Source organism: Typopeltis vanoorti, chromosome 9 (genome assembly GCF_054136105.1).
Source record: "Typopeltis vanoorti isolate ZY-2024b chromosome 9, IOZ_Tvanoo_1.0, whole genome shotgun sequence".
Classification (NCBI taxonomy): Eukaryota; Metazoa; Arthropoda; class Arachnida; order Uropygi; family Thelyphonidae; genus Typopeltis; species Typopeltis vanoorti.
The window spans coordinates 89631265-89649089 of NC_143557.1; the positions used below are offsets into that span (position 1 = coordinate 89631265).

Sequence of the window (17825 nt, forward strand, 5' to 3'; positions counted from 1 at the left end):
AGGGCAGGGCCGCACCCTTGTGCGGCCTTGTGGGTAGGAGGCACCCTTGTGCAAATTTTTTTTCAGCACTCCCATAAAATAAGTTTCCATGAAAAAGTTTTGTGAAAAATTTTACTTTTTTAAAAGTACAAAACAGTTCATACGCATGCATAAAAAATAAATTTTATTTAACAGTAGAGTAGTAGAACATTGTAATCACTGAAATTCGTTAATAAGGAATTTTTAATAATAAAAATTTTCAAAAATATTTATTCCTTAATATATAAATACAAGAGAATATATATATATAAACAAAATTTACATTTATTTTAATATAAAAAGAAATATTACATAACAAAGATAATCTGGATATATGCTTTTAACTATATAACAATTAGTATAAATGTATATTTATTTTACATATTTATCCGTCTTGTTTTAGCTGCCACAAAATTTTTAATAATATCTTTAATGTCTAATGAATCCATATTATTTTCAATTGATATAATTGATAAATCCTTTAGATCAGGGGTTCTCAAACTTTTAAAATTTTGTACCACATAAATAAGAATCAAAAAATATATGTACCACCATAAAAGCATTTCCTGATACAATTTAATATCTTTACAATACAATTTAAATATTTTGTGTAAAACTTGTACCACCAAAAATAACATAATGTACCATTAGTGGTACATGTACCACAGTTTGAGAAACGATGCTTTAGATACTATCCAGACATTGTTGACCGCAAATAATTTTTTATTAGTTTCAGTTTCGAAAAACTTCTTTCCTCTGATGCTACGGATATTGATAATGTTAAATAAATATGCATCACAATCGCAGTATTCGGAAACGTGGCGGTTAATTTATTTTCGTATATATAATTTAAAACATCCTGAGGAGCCGACTCTTTTTTAATAAAACATTGCAAAGTTTTTAATTCCTCAAATAAAGTCTTACCATCAATATCGTAATTGTCGGAATATTGACTGTCACTCAGTTTTAAGTGCAAATCTTTACAATGTTTCATTAAATTTTCATCGCTCCAGTCTTTTAATTTGCTAATGTCTCTTATAACTTTAAAGTCCTTGCTATGTTGTTTTAAGAGTATGAATCTTTCCGTGACTGAAGTTATTGTTATGTCTAAAATCACGAAGAAAAAATTTATTTAAAAATTTTGTTTAGGATCATGCATTATCTTATCTGCTGCTTTGTAACCAAACATTTTTGTTTTTGTTCTTTTGCAAATGTCTGAAAAAATAGGATCAATGTTAACCTTCCAAACGGCCAGGACATCTATAGACGTCCAAATAAATCTGGATATGATTCAGCCCTCCTGTTTAAAGAACCAGGATAAGAAGTGCAATTTGACCATCCTGTCGATTAGAAGGTGCGATAAACCCTCACGCTGAAGAGAACGGTTAATCGGATAATCTCATGTTCGTAGATAACTCTCAGTTGCCTATAACAAGAAACGCACATCCTTGTTCTATGCTGGTCAACTGGATTTCAGTTATGTAGGACAGACTAAACATAGAGAAATTAATTTCACAATTTTAATTTCTGGACAAAATAAAGGTCTTGCATAATTTCTTCACTTAAATATTGCCTTACCTTGGAGAACCAATTTCGTTTTAAATTTTTTTGCGCTAATTTTTTTCTAATCTCTTTCTAGACAAAACATTATTCTTTGTTCTCGAAGAAATTAATTCACGATAATTATTTGAAATATTCTTTTAAAAAAAGAAAAGAAAACCGGCTGCCAACATTCCAGATTATATTATTTTTATTTTTGTACAAAACCATCGAAATCGAATAATACTTCACAGATTTCCTTTAGGACATGCTGGAGCAACTTTGCTTTATAGAGAATAACGTGAAATTCTTTAATCACATCACTAAATTTTTTCTTTATATTATATAGTAATCTACTGTTCTTTGTACTTTCACTTTCATGGTTTCCCTGTATAATTGGTCATTACAATGAAATTAACAGTTAAAGATATTTACTGCATAATTCAGATATTTTATTCTCCAATTTTTAAAGTAAGTGATACATTTGCTTATTTTTATCATTCAAAATATGTATATCAAATGTGAAATTTCATTTCCTTTCACAATACAAATGAACTTTATTTCGACTTTGATAGCATCACCCTCCACCTCCCGTTGCAACATTACCAGACACCCAAAAGCTGTTATGAAACATAGGTACAGTTTTTATTTCATTCGTGATTTTTCCATAATAATTGTTCCACATAACGTTTAATTTTTTCGACACAGAAACTAAGTTTTGATTATTATAAATTTGCAAATTATAAATAAGAAAATATATATATTATTTCCCTATTATTATAAATCAGGAAGTTATGTGACGTTGGCTAATAGGGAAAATTAATATTTAAAAACACTGTCATCCTACAAATGCAATATCAGAATATGGCTTTGAATGTCTGCTAATCAATCAGAAAGATGGAAAAACAGAACAAGGAATTTCTGCCTGTAAAATATTCAGTTAGTGCACGAGGTACTTTAGTGTGCTGCCTTCTGGGCATGTTCTTTTGATCTGGTTCCCAGTGGTGGTGGTGTGGGGGGGGAGGGGGGGAGTTGGTAATCTCCATTAGTCTACAACTTGTTACTGGGCAGAAAGGAATATTAGAAGTAAACCCAATATACAATTCATTTGTGAGATGGCAAGCAAGTAAATTTTTTCATGATAATTATCAAATAATTTAGAATTTTTCAATAATAAAAGTGAAACTGATCACTACAAATAAAGAAATCATTTTTGGCATAAATACTTCATCAGCCTGTAAAAGAAATGTCAGTTTTACTGTGTTAGGATATCTGAACAACAGAAAATGAAACAAGACATTCTTGCTTGAGGCAATTTAGTGCAACTTCTAGGAAACTTTCTGTCTTGTGTTTCTCAAAAGAGTAATCTAAGACTTTTAGCTTTTCCTCTAGGTAAGAGGATTATTGTCCAGCATTTCCAAGACGTATTTCAGAAATAGCAATCAGCAGAAATAGAAGTAGTAATATTTAGATTTAAAAAAAAAAAAAAAAAAAGAAACAAATAACACAATTGAAATTTCTTTGTGTGGGTTTTACATGTTGAAAATACAGCGTAGTATTTCTAAATCTTAGAATAATTTCAGCAGACCACTGATTTCAGATTCAAAGAAAGAGTACAGAATTAGAAGTTTCGATATACAACAGTATTATTGCTTTATTTCTTTTGTCAAAACTGTAAATAAACTGGAATAAGAGATTTTGAATACTGTCTGAAAGCTTTCCAAACTATAGAAATTTAAAACAGTTATGCAACTCAGTTTCAGGACAGGAGGTGGGGGGGGGGGGGGTGCAGTAAAAAATCCTAAAAATGAGCATAAATTTTTAATCATTCCATACAGGATATCCTTCCTATTATATTTTCAACATATCTACAGTGGTTAAGCACTGGATATTATAGTAATGTGCATTCTACAAAAAAAAAAAAAAAAAAAAAAAAAAAAAAAAACTCTGTTGCAATTTTCAGCAAAAGAGATACAATATCGGAAACCGAGTAATGCAGTTTATAATCATTTGTTGTTCATTAAAAAAAAAAAAAAATCGTTCCTGAAATTGAAATGTGAAAATCCATATAAAGGTATTTTGCAAAGAAAGAAAGCAAAATGTCATATTTATTTCACTAAATGTTATTTAAAAATATAAATATTTGACAAAATATTTTAAACATAAACAAACATTTGAAAATTCGCAAAAAAGAATCTATACTGTCAGTAAAGTGGAGATTAACTATTACTAAAATATATTCATTGCAAAGGCTGATCTATGGTCATTTCAGGATTGATTATTTATTTTGGAAGTGTGAAACTTCTATTTTTGGAAAGAGACACAAGAAATAAATTGTTCAACAAAAAAAAAAAAAAAAAAACGATCAAATATCCTAGTACAGTGAAGAAAATTCGAAGTAACAGAGTACATGTAAAGACAAGTGACACAAAAGTCGCTCAACCACAGTTAATCCGCTAATAGCTCTCAAATCGCCGTTAAGGGATTAACAGCAGAGGAGGGTAAATACTTGATAAAAGATAGATTGCCAATGAAGTTTTGATCCATGAAAAAGTCTGGGGTAGTCTTGCTATTTCATCCACCTTGGCCAGTAGGAGGGTTAAAATCGTTTGCTACTTCTTTTGCAGTTCTAATAATATTTTCAAAATATTGGTCTGTTCGGCCTTTAATTCTTATATAACATAATAAAGATTTTCTGTAATTTTTCCTATATCAAATGTCGGATTCTGCATTATTTTGCTTGCAACATTTACAAGACTTAAATATTTCGTACCAAACATGCACAGAGCAAATAAATTTAAACGAATAAATCTTTGAAATTAAGTTGTCTGCCTGAACTCTAGAATCGATATCTAGTTTCATCTTCCGTAATATCAAAAAGAGCCTGGTAAATTTCCTTGATATTATTTTTAAGTGGCTTTATGGTTCTACTCTACTTTCCACCTAGTAGCAGAAAGTTGTTTCAAATTTAAAACACGAATGTTTTTTTAATATAACTCAACTTCACAAATATTAAAAAATAATTATATAATTCCCATATTACCCCTTAAAAATTTACAGTTTCACAGGATATCTTAGCTGCATCATTAACTACCAAATTTAATGAATAAGCAGACGGAATAAAAAAAAGTCCTTGAATTTATTTCAAGGATTTTTTTCTGCAGTCCATTATATTTGCCTCACATATTTGAACCGTTATCATAAGCTTGGCCGCGTAAATCCGAAATGTTAGCATTCAATAATTTTAAATAATTTTTTATAAATTGAAATAGTCCTTGCCCAGTGGTATCTTCTATAGATTGAAAACCCAAAAAATGTTCATGAATTTCTGCTATATTTGTATCTTTATTTTGATTAACAAATCTAATAACAATAGATAATTGTTCTGGGTGACTTATATATCCGGAGTAGTGTCAAGAATTAATGAATAATATTTCGCCTCTTTAACCATTTCTAAAATTTTTTGTTTTATAGCTTCAGAAATTATACGGTTGATTTCATTTTGTATTTTATCACCTAAATAATGAACAATGTTCTTTTTTGTGATGTTTGGATGCGATGCAAGTGTTCTGCTATTATCGAATCAAATTTAGTGACAGTTTCTACTAACTTTAAAAAATCATCGTTATCATTTTCAAAAAGTTTTTGTGAAGAACCTCTAAAAGCTATACACTGTCTTGATAAATATTGTATTATGTAGATTAACTATTCTATAACAGATTGCGAATATTTTTTCTCAGTTGCGTATAATCTTTGTTGTGTGCAATCAATAATGCATTTCTTAATCAACGACATTTTAAGTTCGCTGTATTTTGAACAGTTTTTAATGTGCGTGGAACTTGTCTCGTGTATTTTTAGTATATGACTCAAATGTTGCCAATCGTTACAACCATATTCATTAGTAAGTTGGGAATTTTGGCTACCATATATTTTGCAATAGTAACAGAAAACCGAATTTCGCGATTCTGAATAAACTAAATAAAAATATATTTCATTGTAAATATCTTGTTTTATTTGGATTTAGATGTACATTTAAACAAAAAAATATCATTTATTTTTAATAGAACAAAATTTATAAAGATACTATACGTTTTTACTTAATATAAATAATAATTTATCATCAATGATAGATGTGAAATTGCTTATTTCTATATCTGCTATATTGCTCTCTTTTGTGTATTTTATAAATCCAGTCTTTAACCAATGATCCATACTTCACAATTTGAAAGCTAAAAAAATTACTGTATTTACTCGACTGTAACTCACACTTTTTTCCCAAAATTAAAGCTAAAAAAATCATGCTGCGATATATGCGGGGATTTTCAGAAAAAAAAAAAAAGAAAATGGGTATGACTTACCAAGAAGCTTTTATTCTCCATCATTCTGCCCTCAAGAGCAGCCTTGTGTGCAATCAAAGTTATCTACCCAAATAGTCATCTTCTTTCCCATTATATCAAGCAAAAATTACCAGTAATTTAAGACTTGAGATACGTAATGAACAATCCTTGACAAATTACTAATGAGATGTGAAAGATGTGCACAGTTGTAGGCCAATATAATAGAGAAAAAGCCACTATTAAGAAGTGCATATGATTGGTGCAGTATTAACAAAAGATCATGCTACCCAAACAAAACAAATTGAAATGCTAATTCTCTTAAACCGATTTCCATAATATCTGAAATACATTCACTATATTTCTTAGTTTTAACACGTTCATGACGGGGGTAATGTCAAGCAAAACCATATGTTGCACCAGCAACATGTGGTTTCCTTGAGTGTATATAGCAGTTTCTGTTGGAGAGATGTGATTCATTAGTTAGCGTTTATATTCCCAGTTATCTGTAATTGCACTATTTGTTGAGAAATATATTACACAGTCCAAATGATGTCTGTGAACCTTATCCAGTGACATGAAAAACTAATTGGTTTTTGTGTTTCTGCAGTATAATAGCTGTTGAGGATAGCGTATTGTTTACAACAGGGAGCGAATTATCGCTCAAACGTGAAATTCAGGGCGACAGAGACTCACAATTTGAGTAGGAGAATTCATGCATAATATAATTTAATATATATATATTTATATATAGACTATAAAAGTTTATGAAATTCACATCGTATGCTGACAATGTCAAGTTCTTTCCTAATATCCCCATTTTTAATATGATATTGCCATTGATGCTATCTGTTCACGCCTCTTAAGTATCTGATAAGTGGGTTCTAAAATGTTGTTTTAGTATGTACGACTTATAATTTTTTTATCATCATCAAATTCCTGCCACGTACCCTCAAGGGGTGTACAGGATATGACAGTACTACATGAAAAAATTACATCAATACTAACTTCCTATCTACAATTTTCCTCCAAATCAGTCTGTTACTTGTCAAGACTTCAACATTATCAGATCTTATATTTCTATCGTCTAAGGCACTTTGTACCATATCAATCCACTTATATCTTGGTCTTCCTCTGGGTCGTTTTCCTGCCAACCTGGAAGAGAACACTTGTATTGCTCATGTTTCCTCTCCCATTCGATTTAAGTGACCATACCACCTGAGATTAGCTCTGCTAACGCATTCCTGGATGCTGACAATGTCAAGTTCTTTCCTAATATCCTCATTTTTAATATGATATTGCCATTGATGCTATCTGTTCACGCCTCTAATCTTTCTCAGGACGCTCATATCTGCGGTCTCTAGTCTTTGGTCAAGTGTTTTACTTCTCACCCAGCTCTCAGATCCATAAGTTAAAACTGGTTTGAACACTGTCTTGTATGCAGCTAATTTAGTGTTCTGACTAAATTAGTCAGATTCAATATTTATAAAATTTTTTCTGAGTCGATGCTTATTTTGTGAAATAAAATCTGTGGTAATATTGATAACGTTTCACTTCAAACGATATAATTCAAGAATAAGAAAGAAAAAAAAATTTTTTTTTATTATTTCCCATAGTGAAATGGCACCCCTATCTTCAAGTGCCCTTGTGCGCTTGAAGATAGGGGTGCACAACCGCACGGCTCAGCCCTGTTCAAGGGATGCAGACAGCACTTTTGCCTCAGACAGCTGTATGAAACAAACGACTTATCTAGCATGACTTGCAATTTCACATGGATGCTTATAGACAGATGCACCAACTTAGAAAAAAAAATCTTGCTGATAGTGTTGCCATCTATGGTCGAGGCCTAGAACTTTTCAAGCCACGCTCATAGAGTTCCATTCATCCCTCAAATGAATTCCACATACTCTTCCCCTTTCACCTCACACAACTCTGATACCATTCATGATTTTTGCTCACCATTTCAATTCATTGTCATACCTGAGTAACACATCAACTACCCTTCCTACCCATACTTCCTATTGAGAAGGGTGATAGACTGTTGTCTATCACTCTTCTCAATAATATCCTGATATCCATCCCAACACTAATTCCCATGTACATTTACTTCTCGCTTCCAAAACATGAATCACCTTCATCCTCCTTCAAGGAAAACAAACTTTGAGCATTCTCATCCACTGCATCTTTAATAATGGTATTTCCATATAGTCTATCTTGTTTTCTCCCACTAGGTTTCATTTTATTCTTTCTTACTCTTTCATTTGTATCCACCAAATCTAATCTTATTTTCCATATGCCTCATCTCGTTTTTCATCATCAGCCTCTTCCATTCCCACAATCATGCTCACTTTTGCTCCTTCAGTCATGCTCTTTACCACAATCATGCAGACTTTTGCTCTTTCAATCTCTTCCATATTCACAATCATATTCTCTGCATTTATATTATCCCACTCATCCTTCTGACTGGTACAATTCTTAGTCTTGCAGTTCTAAGTGTCTTTTGCCTTTCATCTAATATTCACTCCTCATTCTTGATTCTAATTCAATACTTCACAGTCCACATCAAAATATCACATCTTCTGCAATTCATTCCCTTTCACTTATCTTGTTTATTCTCTCCCAAACAGTCCACAAATCCCCCCCCCCCACACACACACATAATACTCTCCTGACAACAAACCACCTTTAAAAAAAACACTGATCACATTTGGTTTTCACGACACATCTATTTGTTCTTGTTCTCACTGTCATTTTGCTCTCATTAACTGTAACTGTATAACACAAAAAATTACAACAAAACCTACTAACAACACTGACAATTACTAAGTATTTAGTCTCAGTTATCACTAACAAATAAATTTTCCCCAACAATAGAAAAAATAAAACTTATCCTGCTTGAGCAGTTCTACCAGTGTTCTTCTTCCAGTGATAACGAGCACCTTTTTCATCAAAAAAACTTTCTTCCCCATTGACATATTGATATCAATGATATATCTTTCATTTGTGTGGGAGCTATCATAATGGAGGCAATACTTTCAAAACACCACTCACATATAATATAGCATCCACTTGTCGGGAAATCAGTATTTTTATTTTTGTTTGATTTATTGTCTTTTATTTGTGTGAAAGTTTACTGTCTCGAAATGGGGGGAGGAAGGCAATGAATGAATAGAAACTTATGAATTATTACGTTTAAAAACATAAAATTCATACTTACTTCCATTTTTTCCATGAATAAAATTCACATTTGGACCAAATTCAAAATGAAGATTTCCATGACACATAAAATTTTTTAATGATACTGACTCGATTATGCCAACAGATGTACAGTCATACTAGAAAGACAATGTAATTTTTTAATATATCTGAATAAATTTATGCAAATAAAATATATCTGATCACAAATCAATTATAACCAAACTCAATCATAAATGATCTAAAGTTTATCATGTAAGTCCATCAATAATTAAGTTATTTAATTTTTCATTCTTTATTCATTTTAGATTAATAGCATCTGCTATCTAATAGCAGAGACATGAAACATTCTATGTGAAATCAACTAATTAATTTACTTTAGCCTCTCTAGTTTTGATAAAATTTGACAAAGCTGCTGGATCTATAGAGAAAACAAGTAGTACCCAATAGCATCCTTAATTAAAATAGTTTTTGGAGGAAGAAGTTCAGTACTGCAATACATATATGACTAGTAAATTATTTAAGGAATTTACAATGTATATGGAATATTATTAAAAGAAACTTTAATAAATACTTCCTATATTTCGGCAATACCACATTCCCATCTTCATGGGAACATAACTATGACACGTGCACGCAGGCACTACAAAAAGCAAATGAGGCAGAATAGAGAAAACTAATGGTGTTCCTAGAGTCCCATCGTGAGCTGAAGTTCTCACGATGCAGGCTTCCCAAATTTGGGGCAGTCTCATGCACCCAAATTTGTTGAGGTTTGGAAAGTTCTTTACAGCTGAGGCTGATTCCATGAACAGTCTTTCATATTTAAATTTGCTGCGGTGTATTAACGTGGCTTTCTTCCAACGTATTCAAAGAATACGTTGGAAAGATAAAATGAGACATGAGACTGCCCCAAATTTGGGAAGCCTGCATCGTGAGAACTTCAGCCCAACAGCCAAGACAACGCAATATTACCCGTTAGGGGGCACCTTTAGGACTCTAGGAACAACATTAGTTTTCTCTTTTCTGCCTCATTTGCCTTTTGTAGTGCCTGCATGCACGTGTCATAGTTATGTTGCCATGAAGATGGCAATGTGACATTGCCGAAATATAGGATGTATTTATTAAAGTTTCTTTTAATAATATTCCAGTATACGTTGTAAATTCCTTAAATGATTTACTAGTCATGTGTTACCAACGTATAAGCCTATCTACAAGAATTGCAAATATAGAGAAGTATTCACTGTGTAAAATAAAAAATAAATTTATTTTCTTCTGTATCTGGTTCTGCATTAAAGGATCATTGGAAATAAATGACTTTTGTTGCTCATAAAAGAATATAAGCAACAAAAATAATTTCCAATGATAACACATGTTTTTTTGCTAATTACATATCTAAAACTTCCATGATTCGCAAAATGATTCCTTATTATTAGTACATGGGTATTTTCATGCAGTTCAAACACTCATCATAGAAAGCCCATACTGTTATTCACACAATACCATAAACTCGTTCACAGACAAAGCACTCTAGAAACTCATACCACTCATTCACCACTCTCCAAACAAAAAGTATAGTATCCCAACATAACTAATCCATGCTCCTAATCAACTTCTAGTAATAATCCCTTGATCTCATCCTACTTGTCATATACTGAAAGATTTCTTCTGCATTAATCTTATAAAATCCATTTAGTAATATGTTTCCATCATGTCTACTCTTTTCTGCCTATCAGTGCTTTGAAGCTCACACATCTTCAATCTATGAGGAGCATATCACAGACCTATCACCATCTTGGTCAATAACCTCTGGTTCCTCTTTTGTTAGTGTCAATTCTTCTGCTATCATCAGTAATATAACCCCCCTACCCCAAATTCTGTTTTTCCTAATAATATATTCTGCTTACAATCTATCTCCCTATATCATCTTCCATCAATGAAGTCTCACTAATACCAATTAATTTTTTTAGCCAAGTTTAATTGACTAAAAATACCCTATCCTTATTCCTGATGCTTCTGACATTTGTGTACATGAACTGCAATCTATCCTTGCGCTCATAACTGCCTTTGAGTCGTAATGACTAACCCATTAAGTTTGATCATTCCCATTCTCATTATTCACTTTGGAAATACTTGGACACATGCTTGCATGAATCCTCCCCCCACACACACACACACACAAGCTCTACTTTCCTTGATTTTGCACTTGTAACATCTCAATGAACAATAATTTCTATCTCCAAACATCTAACTCTGAACCATACAAATGCAATCTGCAGTCATATACTTTCATTAATCAAATTCACTCCAAACATTCGTAATGATTAACCCATTAAGTGGTCTGGGCCACTACTCAGGTGGTTTTGACCTTTATTGAATATTCAAGTACAGGTCAAACTCCAAAACTCAGCATTGTTCCCCCTCAGTAACAAGCTCACCCTGCCACCGAGAACTCACAGCGTTGCCTCTACCCTGTGGCAGGCTCATCCCACCACTGAGCAGAGCCACTCATTTGCTCATATGTCATCTGAGGGGTAACAGCAACAGCCGTGCCTCAGTAAACTTCATGGGCTACAGCATTGCCATTCATTACCACACCCCCCACCTGGGTGACAGCAACAGCCGAGCTTCAGTTAAAACTTCATGGGCTACAGCATTGCCATTCATCACCCAAGCTTCCAATCAGTTTCGAACTTTACTGAGGTCTCGTCAGTGGGAGCCAGACCCATAAGTGGTGATACTAAGGTGGAAGTAATGGAGAAGTCTTATTTACCTATACGAGTTGCCAAAAGGTGTCTCACCTTATTATTAAATTACTCTGGATTTAGAGAAAGATGTTGGAAGTTTTTTTCCACATGGTTAGACTATAATAAATTTAGTTTAATCCTTTATCCAAGTGTAAGCAAACAAAGTTTGCACCTGAAGTATCTTCAGGACTGAGGCAACTCGTGGTAAAGGTTAATTATTGTTAGTTTAGTTAAAAATTGGATATTGTACGTTATAAAATTCTTTGTAAAAGAAGGTTTAACGCCAAAAGAAATTCATTCGTAGTTCATAAAATTTATGGGCACTCTTCTCCTTCATTTTCGACAATTAAGAAATGGGCTGCCAACTTTAAATGTGGCTGTACCAGTCTTGAAGATGATCCACGTGAACGACGTCCAAAAAGTGTAACAACACCAGAAATCATTGATCAAGTGCACGATATTGTATTGGATGACTGGCGAGTCAAAGCGCGTGAAATTGCTGAGACTATAGGCATTTCAAAAGGATATGAAAAAGCTTTGCACAAGATGGGCGTTTTAAGAATAAAACTGATTTTGTGAGTCAATTTATTGCTGTGGATGAGATTTGGATTCGCCATTACACAACAGAATCCAAACAGCAGTCAAAACAGTGGACAGAAGCTGGTTTGTTCAGCACCAAAGAAGACAAAGCTGATTCCATCAGCAGGAATGATCATGGGATCAGCATTTTGGGATGCTAAAGGCATTTTGTTTATCAATTATCTTGAAAAGTAAAACAATAACTGGGGAATATTATTCCAGTCTTTTAATCAGACTAGACAAAAAAATTCGTGAGAAAAGACAAGGGTTGCAGAAGAAAAAAATCCTCTTTCATCAGGACAATGCACCTGTCCGCAAAGGTGTTTTGCCAATGGGAAAATTAAGGGATCTGTACTATAACAGCTTGAACATCCACCCTGTTCCCCAGATTTGGCACCTTCTGACTTCTATCTCTTCCCAAAACTAAAACTCTTCCTTGCTGGTCAGTGTTTTTTCCGAATCAAGAGGTGATTGCAGCCATAGAGGGGTATTTTGCAGCTCTTACTGAGAACTGCTACAGAGATGCGATAATGGCACTGGAGCACTGCTAAAATAAATGTATTAGTCTTAAGAGAGATTATGTTGAAAAATAAAAATAAATTTGAAATTATTAATTTGTTTTTTCATTGTTAGGCCAAGAACCTTTCAGACCACCCTCATATGCATATGTGCATGTGTCAAAAGTTAAATTTCATATCCAAATTTTTCACACTAAAATTAAAATTGTATTTTGCCTTTGATAGCTAACCTCTCCCACAACACTCTCACAAACATTTTTTTTTTTTTGAAATGTGTCTATTATAAGACCATTTTTAGTAAATAAAAATGAAGTCTGCCAATAGTGAAACTTCATCTTTTTAATTTTTATAGCAGTTTGTGCCACAGATGAGAAATTTTCAAAGTAGCACTAATAGTATTTTTTACTACAAAATAGCAAAGTAAAAAATATGTTCTTCATGTTCAGTTTTCTTCCTTCTATTTTTACAGACAGAAAATAATATTAACCTTCATGTCTAACTTTCATGGCATAAATGACTTTCATGACTTTTTAAGTACAGACAATAACAGGTAATCTCTTTGTAAAAATTTGGCTAATTACTATTCCCTAAAGAACTGAATACTGTAGCCCCAAAAAAGAAAACAAGGTAGTGGTTGTGATAATAAAATTGTAAAGAAATAGTATCGATATAGATAAGGGAATAATCATTTCATGTCTCAACAGGTAAAATGAAATTATAGATTTCAGATACTCAAATGTGAAATGCACAGTACGAAAAGCAAGAAATACAAAATTAGAAGAAAGTAGATATTTAAAATTAATTCAGTTATTGGGAACGATCATGGTGGTGGGGAGTTGTGATTGAAAGACTTCAAAATGAACATAAAATTTAAATTAATATCTCAGATAATTTTACTGTATATTTTACAATAAGAAACAGAATTGTTATTAGTGAAATGAGTACTCTACAAATAACAACAATCATAATAATAATTCGTTTCATTTTTCAACTGCGAGTTTATCTGAAATACTACTGAATATAAATTTTTGATATTTTAAAAGTTAGCCTCAAAATAAAAATGTAATGCGATTTAGCATAATTTCTTTTTTCATGAAATCAGAAAGAGTTGTTCACAACTCTTTCTGTTTTTATGAAATGACAACAGTGCATCTAAATCAGTAAGCATAATAATATAACATTTCCATAAATCGAAATAGCGCAAGAAAAAAAAAAGTAATGTTCAAACCATATTTATTTCAATGCATGTCGCTTGATAGCATCTTTTAACACAGGCTTCAAAAATATTTTCAGTAACACATCTTCCAAAGAGAACATATATCTTGAAAACAACCAAAATGTTTAACTTGATTTCAAGTAGAGAAAATTCCAGGTAACACAGTTCACTTTTCTACGTCAAGATGCCATAAAGGTTGCAACTCTACTACAGTTACGTTAACCTCATTATTATTATTATTAGCATCTGACCTCCAATGAGTCAGGGGATCATCGTGGGAGGTACACATTATCACACAACGCTCATCCAACTGTGCCTTAAACTGATTCAATGAATCTACATTCACAAAACACACTCAAGCAATGCATTCTGTTCACCAACCACTCTCCATATAAAGAACCTGCTCCTCCCCCCCCCTGCTCACACCCTCCTTATACAGTTTCCACAGATGGCCCTTGTTCTACCCCCCCCATCTCCCATTTTTTTTTTCTACCTTTTAGTGTTTCTATCAGGTCTTTCCATCAACCTGATAGAAACACCTGAGTAACTTAGGTCTCAATCATATCCCTTCCTCCTCCTATTCACGAGACTTTGCAATTTACATTCTCTCAATCTGTTCTCATACTCTACAATCCAAAGACCACTGACCACCTTAATGAATCTTCTCTGTACACTTTATAATATATTCTCATCACCACCATGAAAACCCAGTGACCAAATCTGTGAACAATAATCCATATGAGCCCTGATCAAGGCCTTATACAATGGCATCATACCCTCTTTATTTCTGTATATCGGGGTGCTCCACATCACTGGCATTATCCGATGTGACGTCTTCACTATTTGTGCAATGTGGCCCCTGAATTTCAGGTCCTTGTCCACCATCACTCCTAGATCTCGCATCTCCTCTATCTCCTTTAAAGTTTCCCCACAAAGTGTATACTTTGCATCCCATCATTGCTTACCAAATTTCAAAATCTTACACTTTGCAACACTGAACTGAAATTTCCACATACCTGCCCATTTATGCAATCTATTCAAGTCCTCCTGTAAGACCATAACATCTGCTTGACTCTGCATTGCTGCCCCCAATTTTGCATCATCTGCAAACAGCTGCATATCACTAGTTAAACTCATCTCAATATCATTAATATACAAATTGAACAATGGTCCTAAAACTGACCCTTGCGGTACACCACTAATGACCTTCCTCTTTCTGGATACTGCATCCCCCCCCATATACAACTTTCTAATAACTATCTGACAGCCAGTCACCAATCCAACTCAGAAAGTCTGTCATCCAACCCCATCCATTTCAATTTATTTAACAGCTTATTGTGTGGCAGTTTATCAAATGCTTTTTCAAAATATAAATACACCAACATATATACATGTTCCCTGTCCAAGACATTTGTCACCTTATAGTACATAAGTTAGTAAAACGTGAGCTTCCTTTAACAAACCAATGCTGACAACCACAGAGAATATTGCTGTTATTAACTCATTTCTGGATGTTGTTCTCACCAATCTCTCTAGCACCCTCACCACAACTCCAGGTATACAGAGGGCCTATAATTTGTAGCCACAGCCTTATCACCACCTTTATGCGGTGGAACAATTTTTCCTTCTTTCCACTCTCTTGGAACCTGTGCTGTTGTAAGACTTATTAAACAGGCATGCCAAATGCTCTGTCAATTCCCTGGAACATTCCACTAAGACACACAATGATATGTCAGCAAATCCTATTGCTTACTGATATTAAGTCATTCTTATAGAGTAATCCCTCGATTAATATGCCCCCCCCCCCCCCCGATTAGTGCATTTTGGATTAGTGCATCATTTTTTTTCGATACCCAATTTCGATTAGTGCGCCTCTAAAATTCAATTAGTGCACCTATATATATCTTAAAAATAAATGTTACAGATTTTAAAAATTTTCTATCTATACTTTTTTTATGGCTAACTATTTTAAAAAATCACTCACCAGAATGAAATAATTTAGTTACTGATTTAAAACATTTTACAAAGTTATTTTTAATGGCATACTACACTACGCCATGTATACTATGTTCCAAATTTTTACTGCCAAAATTTATGTCGTCTGCTAATTACATAGCATTTTCCTGATCATATCTCGTACCTCCTTTGCAATTATTTTCCTTACATTTTTTTTTTTATTTTAAAGTATTTTCCCAACCTTTCATCATGAGTAAAAGAATTAGTGAGCAAAAAAGTGAAAGCGTGAAAATGATTCAAAAAGTAATCTCATTGGAAGAAAATTGAAATAATAAAGAAAGTGAACAAGGCGAGTCCAGAACAAAGATAAGACAAGAACACAAAAATGGGTGAATTAACTATAAGAGCAATTTTAAGCAAAGCTGCTGAATACAAAGTATTATAATGATTGAATTAGACACTTCTTTCTACACGGATCGAAGATTGTAACCAAAAACAGATCTGCTAAGAACTGACCTTATTAAATCAAAAGCATTAAGTCTCTTTGCAATCTTGAAAGAAAGGGCTATCAATGATGGAAAAGAAGAATTCTGCATTAATGCTGGGTGGTTTGAGAAATAGCCTACATAATGTTCTAATCACAGGCAAAGCTGCAAGTGCTGATAAGGAAGTGGCTGCAAATTATCCAGAGATTTGAAGAAAATTGTATAAGAAGGGGGGGGGGCTATTGTGACCAACAAATATTTAATATCAAAGGCCTTCCAAGACTTTTCTGGCTAAATCAGAGAAATCTCAGCCTGGTTATAAAGTCACAAAGTCAAATGAAATTACTCCTAGCAATATGCAATCCATTTGGAAGCGCATTCTTTCACATTGTGTAAATGATTTTAGAGGCTTTTCAAATTAATCTAAGTTAATTAAATCTCATTCTGAAAAACTGAGTGATTCCGAACTGCTGAATTTGGATGCGCAGCAGGTAGATCCTGAAGAATATGAAGAAAATTTAATCACTGACAAGCCCAAAGAGATTTCACAGAAACAAATTTAAAATATTTTTTGTGGAACCGAAACTTTTTCGTAGCGATGCTCAGAGACTGGCCCTTGTGAAGAAAGAAGCAGGAAAATTTGCAGAAGAGGAAGCTGTATGAAAAAAAGAAACAGAATGCCTGCCAGAATAATAGATTTATATTTTGAATATGTCTTTTTTGTCTTTCAGCTTCATAGTTTTCCTTTAACTAGGCACTGAGACATATCTAATTCTTTTATAAAAAAAATCAAGGGTAAAAAAAAGAAATTTGAGGAACAAATTATACTTTTTTCCCATAGGTTATTATACTTGATTAGTGCGTTTTCGATTAATGCGCCTGTTTAAAGAACACATTAGGTGCACTAATTGAGGGTTTCCTGTTTCCTAAAATCTTTCACACCTTCAGGTGAAAGATTTTAGGAAACAGGTGAAAATCATATATCACCACTATACTTGGAAGCCTCAGCAGCCTGTATAACTTGTGAAAACTTCCATGATTATGGTTCAGCAGAAGAAAGCTTTGGTGGTTTGATTCTAGTTATTGCCTACTGGAATTTTTCCTGCAATTCCCAAGTAAGTTAACATCTGGCACATTAAATAAATCTCCTCCCAAAAGAAACTTGAGTTCTTTACCCTGTAATGTAGAAAGATTGACGACAGTACATACATGAAAACATATACATAATATTAATCAGGATT

At 33.1% G+C, this 17825-nt stretch overlaps 1 protein-coding gene across 1 annotated transcript in view; it reads right to left on the reverse strand.

Annotated features, from left to right (window-relative positions):
• The window catches only part of SMC6 (Structural maintenance of chromosomes 6), a 594918-nt gene that overhangs the window by 555547 nt on the left and 21546 nt on the right, over window positions 1-17825 (reverse strand). Inside the window, exon 2 of the mRNA XM_090398426.1 lies at window positions 9109-9226. Coding sequence (XP_090254552.1) covers window positions 9109-9226 — 118 coding nt within the window. The remainder of the gene's footprint in view (window positions 1-9108; window positions 9227-17825) is intronic.